Below are 9,575 nucleotides of genomic sequence, written 5' to 3' on the forward strand. Positions count from 1 at the left end.
TATGATATGTATTTTACTTTTTTGGTCTTCGTCTTATCTATTCTACTAAATTTTATTTATTTATTTATAAGTTTTTTAAACATCTCGATTTTGCGCATGTCTAAGCAATGAAATTTTTAATAAACCACTTTCTCTCTTTGTCTCTAAAGTCAGAATTTTTCAAGATATTGATTTAAATTTGCTAACATATGTTGAGTAAAATAAAAAAGATATAGTAAAATATTGTGAAAAACAAATTGTTTATCTAAAAAAATGAAGTCTTTTTTGTGTGTACAATCTTATAAATGTAATGCACGAGGGTTTGTGATGAAAATTTGTTCCATCAGAAACAATGTTTGATAGATTTGGTTGGATATGTTCAAAATTGGAAATTGTTTTAGAAACTGCTTGTTGTAATTAATTCAACTTAAGTTTCTTAAAGATAATAAAAAAGTATTTTATAATTAAATATTTGTTTTGTAAAAACTATTCTGTAATAACATAAAAAGGAATTAGATTGTATACGTTTTGGATGCTCTATAAAGATTCTAGTATTCGATTTTGGCACCGAGATGTATATCTGGAGTGGCAAAGGAATTTCGACGGATAAGAAGAAACTCGCTACACAGTTGGCTACAGAAATGTGGAACAACGGATATGATTACAGCGAATGCACCGCTTGTCCAATTAATGCTGCCCATATGATTGGTAATCGGAACAGTGACTCTTGTACGAGTCCCGCAAAATTCGCCAAAAGCAGACCCGAATGGTGTTTACTTGCCAAATTGACACAACACGTCGAAACGATATTATTCCGTGAGAAATTCCTCGACTGGCCTAATGTCACCGGTGTGGTAAAAACGCGAGGTCGAAACGATAATGCGCGACAAATCGACGGTGCTATAACTGTGCATCCGGATGAAAATGACGATATGTGGCTACCAAACTCTTCTTCAGTCGATTTTATTCTAGAAGGCTGTCACTTGGGCAGAGGCATTGGTTGTTATGACAATGAAGTAATTCTTTTTTTATTAGCAAAAAGTATTTGCGTCTAATATATTAGTAAAAACGAGATATATTAGTTTCAAAATAATTATATTTATCAAAAAAACTCACAACTATTGCTTTCAATGCATTTTCATCTAAAAGAAAGCAACTCTTTCACAATAAATATCCGCGAATCTAACGATCGATAATTTCTTTCGATTTGATTTTAGTTGAAGAAAGAATATGTCGTTATTACAACGAGCGTTATGGTGTGGCATATCGATGAATTTTCGCATACGCTTTTAGACGGATTATCTGTTGGTCAATTTTATTCTGGTGATAGTTATATCATTCAATGGACGTATTCCGTCACAATTACTGGTGAGCTGTTTATTGAGCAATTTCGTGAAAGAAGAGTTTATCTCAAAAACTGTTTTAATCATAGATTTTTAAAAAATAAGCGTAAAATTTTTCTTTTATGGGCATTAGTTTTGTATAATTGTTATGTGATCTTTATTTTTTGAAAACATGGATTTAAGATAATTTATGAATAAGCTTTTAATTATGTAATTGCTTTTACAAATTTGTTTATTATGCTCTTAGGTAGAGAACTCAGTGGTTTACCATCTAAACACTCAGCAAAAGGTCGCGATAGATCTGTATACTTTATTTGGCAAGGTCGAAATGCATCTTTGAATGAACGAGGGGCCGCGGCATTATTAACGATCGAATTAGACAGCAATCGAGGTCCTCAGGTGAGGACAGTAATGTGCAATCAAATTTGCTATTACAGTTATTTTATTTGCTCGAATTTATCTTAATGTGTTTATTTGTTATCTTCGAATACTGGTTACATTATTACATAATTGTTATTTTATTCCAATTGTAATTTTATTCCAATTTTGAAATTGTTTTCTAAGTGGAAAAAATTTCTTACTTAATATCTACTAAAAATAAAATATTAGACAAAATATCAAGAAATATATTTTATTATTATATAATTGTAAATAAAACAATATTTTGTTTTATTGTGTATACATATATATATATATTACTTGCAGGTTCATGTTGTTCAAGGACACGAACCAGCTGCGTTTTTAAATTTATTCTCTGGGAGGATGGTAGTGCACAGTGGCAAGAAATCTGAGAAAAAATGTGAGAAACGATGGAGGTTGTATATTTGCCGAGGAACTTTAGAGACTGAGACATTCTTGATTGAAATCCCTTGTAGTACTCGACAATTAAGAAGTAGAGGTTCCTTCATATTGCTAAACACCGAAAATGCAAAACTATATATCTGGCATGGAAGCAATTCATTGCGTCATATTAGAGAAGTATATTTCTTACAAATTTTTATAATAATAATATATATATAATTGATATATATTTATATATAATTTAATTGATATATGTACAGCCGGTTACAGAAAGGTTGTAATACATTTTTAGATTTCGGAACTCAGCCTTGCTTATAGAGCGATTGAATGTAAATGGTTAGATCCATAAATAAGAACCAATCACTCGATCAGCAAGCTGCATTCCGAAACCCATCAAAACAAAAGTGTTGTAATCTTTTTATGACCGGTTGTACATACATGGATAAAGAGATTAACATTGCGATAAATTTTATACTTTACTAGCTGCTGGATTTGTACTACATGCAAAAGAAAACCAATATATAAAAAACAAAAGCAGTAAACGAATCGATTAATCGAGCAATTAGAAAACATTTTAATAATATAAAATTATTATTTCAAAATGTTTTAATCATATTACTCTCATCTGCTGTTTAACAGATTGGAATAATCATGATTTTTTCTTATAACTTTTTTTCTCGTTTCCTTTCTCATCTTGATTGTTTTCTTTCCTTATTTATCTATTTTTTATTTATCTCTTTTTATCATCTCTGTATTTCTTTGTTTCGTTTGTTTCTCCAATATTTACTGTTTCTCCTGTCTTTTCTATAGAATGCGTTAAAAGCTGCAAATAAATTGAAAGAAAATCGACCTGAAGAAATTGAATTATCAAATAAAAATAACATAGAAATATGTGAAGTTCAAGAAGGTATGGAATCTGAGGAATTTAGCAATGGTGAGTAAAGCTTAATGAAAAGTTTACATTTAAGCTGAATATAGAACGTATACATATTCTCTTAAATTTATTCTATTGTATATTGTCATGAAAAAGTCGAGATTGTACTTTGCATTTTTTAGCATTAGGTGGCATAAATAAAAAATTGTATTGGTCGTTGGAAACAGCTGAAATACAAGATCATACTCCAAAGCTTTATCATTTATCTAGTGTTTCTAAAAAATTCCGCGCAACAGAAACACTTTGTCCATATCGTGCGGACCTGCCAACACCGTTTCCTTTCTCACAAGATGATTTGTATCAAGCAAATCAACCAGGTAATGGTGCTTTTGCAAAGTGCCTTTTATTCTTATTTAGTCGTTATTTTAATCGATTTTTCATGAGAAAAATTTTTATGAGAAGTTTTTAGCAAAATTATTTATCCGTTATAAATACTTTTATTGACTCTTATATAACTTTTAGCCTTATTTTTATTGGATGACAAGAATGTGATTTGGATTTGGCAAGGATGGTGGCCTGATAGTGGAACGGAAGATCAGTCTGGAAGCAAAACTGTCCGATGGCAGGCTGAGAGAAGAGCAGCCATGAAGATAGCGATACGATATTGGCGAGAGACTCGAAACGCACAAACAACGAATCTTCCAATATATTTAATATGGGCTGGTTTAGAACCGTTGCAATTTACAAATCTTTTTCCGGAGTGGACGTATCGAGATGACGTCGCTGAATTAAATATAGAGGTATATTGAGAAAAGGACATCTTATTTTCTTTACTGTTCAAACTTTTTTATACTTTTTATATAGTTTATTATTAGAGAAACAAAAGATCTAACTTCAAAATAATAACTGTCCTATCTTTACTTATATTTTAGATAAATAAAAAAATTCTGTTTGATACATCTTGGTCATGCGTGTTTTTTACTATATTTCAATAAAATTAAGTATGTACTGTGTGTTGCATCAACATATTGGTTAGTATGTCGGATTATTTTATAAATGTGATACCCTTCCTAACAGGTATTACATTTATAAAATTAATCGATTGATTACATCTTTACAATTGATCGATTGATTACGTTTTATAAATGTAATGCGTCCTGTAGTAGGTATTACATTTATAAAATAGCCGACATACTGACCAATATGTTGATGCAAAATGTAATGTATATTTATTAAACATATTACTAGGATGGCCGGAATTCAGGAGAAGTATTGACTGTGGAAAATGAATTGGCTCGTCTAACGCAAAGTACATATCCTCCTGCCCAGCTGTTACAAAGACCTTTACCTGACGGTGTCGATCCAACATGCCTAGAATTGTATTTATCCCAACAACACTTTCAAGTTGGTATTATCGATTGATTAATCGCAATTGCATAATCATGTAGTCGACGATTAATCTACGAATATAGATTAGCAGATGTCGGACAGAATGTTTTTAACATTATATATATGTATATATGTGTGTGTGTGTGTGTGTGTGTGGTGTGATATTTCATAATTTATAGGAGTTGCTGGGAATGAGTAAAGAAGAATTTCAACAGCTTCCAGTCTGGAAACAAGTGAATCTCAAGAAAGATATGGGATTGTTCTGATGGATCGTTTTAAGTGCGATTAGCAGTAGCTGCCCTTGCAAAATGTTCGAATTTTTATTAACTGTTTCACAATATTTACAACTTGAGAATCAGGAAAAGATCTCAACTTCTAAGCGGATTTTTCTCGGAACTTTTCGTGTACAGAGAATAAAAACATTTCGAGAAACATTTTGAGAATCGATGAATATATTATAGACGATATATCTAATAATTATAATGAAAAATTAAAAAGAATCAATGCGATCTGAAAATATATTGTCAGTACTATTTGAATTATAACGCATATGTATAATGATATATATATAGGCGTATGTGTGAACAGATTATATATTTTTAATACGTGCTACATGTGAAATCTGCTTGCAAACGTTTTCTTTATAATATATTTGTATGATGTTTATATATTGCGAGTGAATGATCGCTGTTTTTCGCCTTATTCGTGTAATATCTGTATAAGATGGTTTCTATATAATTTACAATATATTCTCTGCATTTTTAAATAGTATTATGCAAAAAAACGTATATTTCAGTTTTTTCGTCCTTGTACAAAGGGTGGTATTCAGAGCAAAACAGATATTTCCGTCACATTTGAATATATAAAAAAGTAACACAATCAACGTTATTCAATTTCAAAAGAGAGATAGAACAGTGCAAAAACAGTTGATAATTTCCCAGCTTTGAAAATTATCATGTAGTTTTCTGTACATATATATGTAGAATATTTAAAAAAAATAGAATCAATAATACATTACTTATTTACATATATTGGGAATATTTTGGTAGTCATTTGTACATACAGAAATATTTATATATATTTATAGCATAAATTTGAAGAAATTTACAGTTTTTACACCTAACCTACTTTTATCGTCTGTATTACAGTAAAATAGTATTGAAAAGAGAAACAACTGATATGTGTATGAAAAGGAAAAATTATATACAGGATGAATATTTTTGTCACAAGACTATAGCAGCATAATAGTTAAGACTATTAAAAATATATAAAATACAAGTTTTTAATTTTCAAAACTAAAAAATTAATTCACAAAAGAATTAATATTTCTTGATAGACTTTCGTATAAGCGCCAATCTTTGTTTATGTGCTTCAGTGACAGTAGCTCGCTTATATGGACGTACTTCATCCGTACCAAAACCAGGAATCCACATATTCCAATTTCTTCCTAAAAATTAAAATACCATAAATAGCATTCATATATATATATATTTTTTTTTGCATAATTTATCATACAAATAAAACTTTCAAGTTGCATTTACAAGTTTTATAATGCTAGAAATTTGCTTGGTTCAATGTATAAAGTGCACATGTAAGCAATATTTTCTGCTTTTTTACTTTGAATTTGAATAAAGTTTAATAATATTAAAAGTTTTTCAGCAAGTAAAATAAAAAAGTAACAAATTATTCTGCTGTAACTTGTATATAAAGGAAATTTATTATGTATTTTTAATAAATTAATCTTTTTTTCCTAACAAATGAAAAAAATTATAACTATTAGCATAACTCACCTAAATGTAATTGTACATCTTTAACTTCCACTGTGTTTGCATGACGATGTTTAGCTAACAGACAAGCTGCGTTTACCGTTGTTTCCACAAAGTCATCTGCTAATTGTAAAAGCATCTCTTCTACTTCTTCATCCAACTGTTCAGTGGGATCCACTTCTCTTACCAAATCTTGTAGCCTCGTTTTTGTTAAAAACTAAAATCAAATAGTAGTATCTATGTTATGTTAATGGAGGAAAATTTTATCAAAGAATATCCATGGTCAAAGAAGAAAAACAGTAAATTATAGATCGTGTCGAACAAAGAACTTGTACACAGACTCGGTACAATGTTATATTTGTAATTTAAAAAAAGATATCTCAAGCGTATCGTATACAAGTAACCTACTCAAGGTTCATTTTCTTATTGATTACGTACTTGTGGAAAATCGCTAAAAGAACTTGGAGTGGATGACTGCTGCACCGGTTTTGGAGGTTGGGGAACGTACTGAGTTTGTTGAGATTGCGTTTGTGGCTGTACAGCGGTTGTCGTAGTGCCGCTTTGCACGTTAGGCAGAACCGATGACGTCTGGTTATTAGGTCCCACGGACTGTAGAGTTCCAAGTACCGGCGTCATTTCCGAGACCGTCGTAGTCGGTGTCGTTGTCTGGACGATAGCACTTTGTTGCGACATTTCGAGAAGCGATGCAGGATCGTTGATATTCCTTCTCTTGATATATTTGTGTATTCCCGTATTATTGCCAATTCTTCTTCTTCTTGAAATTCTCCCCTGTTTGGGTTTTCGACTCAATTTATTGCCGCTTCGTTTCTTCGAGAAAGCGACCTTTATCGCATCCTCGACGCGTTACTGCGCGTTATACGCGCGTGACAAAAGAATCACAACATAAAATTTGTCATGTCAAAGATAAAATTATAACGGTAAGATAAAATTATAACGGTACCAGTTCATAGTAGCCAGATAAATACAGGTAAATATCAACAAGTTCGGTTCGTATGCAAAATGCCGATTGTTTAGTTTCGGATAGAGAGAAACGAGAGAAACCCAGGACTAAAGTCACTAGATTTATAAAGTACCGCAATCATTCCACCATTTTGGCTCCAACAAGCGGCTCATTCAAAACGTATGCATATGTGTATGAACACCGACGAGATATTATTAAAGACCGACATTCTTATGGGAGTTCGCGTCCTTGTTAATATTGAAATGATTAAGAGTAAAAAAACTGATAATATTGTACTAATTTTATGAGTTTTAATAGTTTAGTAGACGTGTTTATCGGTGTACGTGCATTTAAAACCCAATAATACTCGATTTTTCTTTAAAATTGTGATTTCAGTGTTATCGTCAAAGTTCGATTATCAACAGAGATAATAACTGCAGAGAAAAAAATTGTAATTTTTCGGCAATATATAGGATATTATAGCTTTACAAATATGCATATTTATTTATAGAGCATTTATGTAATAAAATATCATGAATTTAATAATGTATTAGTCAAATATTTATGTTAATAATAGCAAATTTATATCAATTGTCGATAATGTCAGCGTTCTTCGATTACCTCCGGGCCCTTGGGGCCCTTTTTATACCGCCGAAAATTTGCCCAGGGTTGACGGTCTTTAATAGTATCTCGTCAGTCGTCGGTGGTATGAATGTATTTTGTAAGTAAAAAGGAAAATCATAAATTATATTAATCAGTGTTTTTATTTACGATTGTTTTTGTTTACATACGATTTCATAGCAACGCTTCTACTACTATGTATATTTGATTCCGTAATAATATCAATATTTTCCTTTTTTAGTAAAGTGGATGCATGCTATAACAAATGTTTTAATAGCTGCGTTCAGCAGACTCAACAGTTTTGCAATCGTTTTATGATTGTCTGCTGAGATAGGACCATTCTTCTAGATCTAAAAGTATGATCCAATCAGCTCGAAAGAAACTTCCAACAGTTGCAAAACGAACGTTCTGCTGAACGCAGCCAATAAGTTTATAAACAATATTGTGGCAAGATGGTACAAAGTCTGTGTAACAATTATTTAAAAACATTTGTACAAACTCTATAGGTTTTAACTTATTAGAGATAAAGTTATGTTCATTTCTTCTAAATAATAATTCACATTTGTATACAATGTTATATATTTCTATGCTTGGAAATATTAAAACATTATCCTTAAATTCTCTTAATCTAATGAAAAAACTTTGATTATTATTTGGATCATTTCTGCAATCAGTTATACGTTTTATTTCATAAATATTTCTCAGATCTCAGATTACACCATTACACAACAGATCTTAGGTTAGATACATTGCACTTAATGTGTAGATATACGTTACGAAAAAGTACTATTTACACTTTTCGACGTCATTTTGGCTCCAAATCCTTGGCTGCGTTCAGCAGAACGTTTGTTTTGCAACTGTTGGAAGTTTCCTTCGCGCTAATTGGATCATACTTTTAGATCTAGAAGAATGGTCCTATCTCAGCAGACAATCATAAAACGGTTGCAAAACTGTTGAGTCTGCTGAACGCAGCCATTGTACATTAGGTCTGTTCGCGTTATATGAAATCCCCAAATATTTTTGCACTTAAAATGAGATAGATATATATTTGGCCTTGAAAAGAGAGAAAGCGAAGATGCCGAGTGCCAAAAGTGCAAGCAACGCAAACAGACCTATTGAGTCTTATGCGGGGTCTACAATAGAAGTCGTAGCGGTCGTATGATCTTAAGTCGTAGAAAATTGACCAATCACAGTTGATTATTCTTCTCATATTCGACTGTGATTAGTCAATTTTCTACGACTTAAGACCTTACGACCGCTACGACTTCTATTATAGACCCCGCATAATGGATTGCGGTACTTAATAAATCTAGTGACTTTACCCAGGGCCGTACACTACCGCCAGTACATCCATTTTCGGTTTGGGAACTACATGGCTACATTCCGTTTGCTTCCAAACTTGTCAACCGATAAAATCATAGCACAGAGATATTCGTAACGTTATACCGAAGGAGTTTCGGTCTCTTCGGTCTTTTACAGTTTCCGAGAGCGTACGGTCGGTACGGTCGGTGTCAGTGGCGTCGACGGTGTCGACCGTCGAGCGTGTCGAGCTATCCCCGGACCCGGACTCCGGAGCACCCCGAAGTCACCCAGACCCTGCCTGAGTAGTCCCGGTAGTGTTGGCGAGTGGCTGGCGAGTGCTTACGAGTGCTGGCAAGATTGGTTAGCACTGGTCAGTGTTTATTAACGTCAACGCTCACAGGCAGAGTCGATTGAAGTCGATCGCGATCGGTTCGGTGGTACTGCCATGGTGAATCGTAATATGTCATATTGCGTTTTCCACGGAGGATCAGTCGCGGCGGGTGGGTTTGCGACTTTGTGAGAGAGAGAGAGAGAGAGAG

General features: G+C 32.6%; 3 protein-coding genes across 5 annotated transcripts in view; 2 read left to right on the top strand and 1 right to left on the bottom strand.

Annotated features, from left to right (window-relative positions):
* Positions 1 to 4,882, top strand: part of Svil (Supervillin) — a 20,508-nt gene extending 15,626 nt beyond the window's left edge. The window contains 3 exon segments of the mRNA XM_018447924.1: positions 3,520 to 3,797; positions 4,246 to 4,401; positions 4,566 to 4,882. Of these exon segments, the coding sequence (XP_018303426.1) occupies positions 3,520 to 3,797; positions 4,246 to 4,401; positions 4,566 to 4,652 (521 nt within the window). The 3' untranslated portion in view covers positions 4,653 to 4,882.
* A 773-nt stretch (positions 4,883 to 5,655) lies between these two features.
* Positions 5,656 to 7,164, bottom strand: Taf12 (TATA-box binding protein associated factor 12). The gene is made up of 4 exons (XM_018447865.1): positions 7,114 to 7,164; positions 6,591 to 6,941; positions 6,177 to 6,369; positions 5,656 to 5,833 (listed from the first exon to the last, which is right to left on the bottom strand). The coding sequence occupies exons 2-4, from the start codon at positions 6,843 to 6,845 to the stop codon at positions 5,706 to 5,708; spliced, it is 576 nt and encodes a 191-aa protein (XP_018303367.1). The 5' UTR covers positions 6,846 to 6,941; positions 7,114 to 7,164; the 3' UTR covers positions 5,656 to 5,705.
* A 2,146-nt stretch (positions 7,165 to 9,310) lies between these two features.
* LOC108722626 (E3 ubiquitin-protein ligase AMFR) overlaps positions 9,311 to 9,575 on the top strand; it is a 9,896-nt gene continuing 9,631 nt past the window's right edge. The window contains exon 1 of one of the 3 annotated variants that reach the window (XM_018447820.1): positions 9,311 to 9,540. The gene's annotated coding sequence lies outside the window, so the exon portion shown is untranslated. The remainder of the gene's footprint in view (positions 9,541 to 9,575) is intronic. The other 2 variants (XM_018447823.1, XM_018447822.1) reach the window with 2 other exon arrangements.

This window comes from Mycetomoellerius zeteki, unplaced genomic scaffold, assembly GCF_001594055.1.
Source record: "Mycetomoellerius zeteki isolate Tzet28-1 unplaced genomic scaffold, Tzet1.0 scaffold212, whole genome shotgun sequence".
NCBI lineage: Eukaryota > Metazoa > Arthropoda > Insecta > Hymenoptera > Formicidae > Mycetomoellerius > Mycetomoellerius zeteki.

What these genes read in the sequence shown, in the direction of transcription:
- Taf12 (XM_018447865.1), bottom strand. Translation starts at nt 6,845, where the DNA reads ATGTCGCAACAAAGTGCTATCGTCCAGACAACGACACCGACTACGACG. An exon ending in CTTTTAGCGATTTTCCACAA is followed by an intron (nt 6,370 to 6,590) that starts GTACGTAATCAA and finishes ATTTGATTTTAG; the next exon opens with TTTTTAACAAAAACGAGGCT. An exon ending in AGATGTACAATTACATTTAG is followed by an intron (nt 5,834 to 6,176) that starts GTGAGTTATGCT and finishes TTTAATTTTTAG; the next exon opens with GAAGAAATTGGAATATGTGG.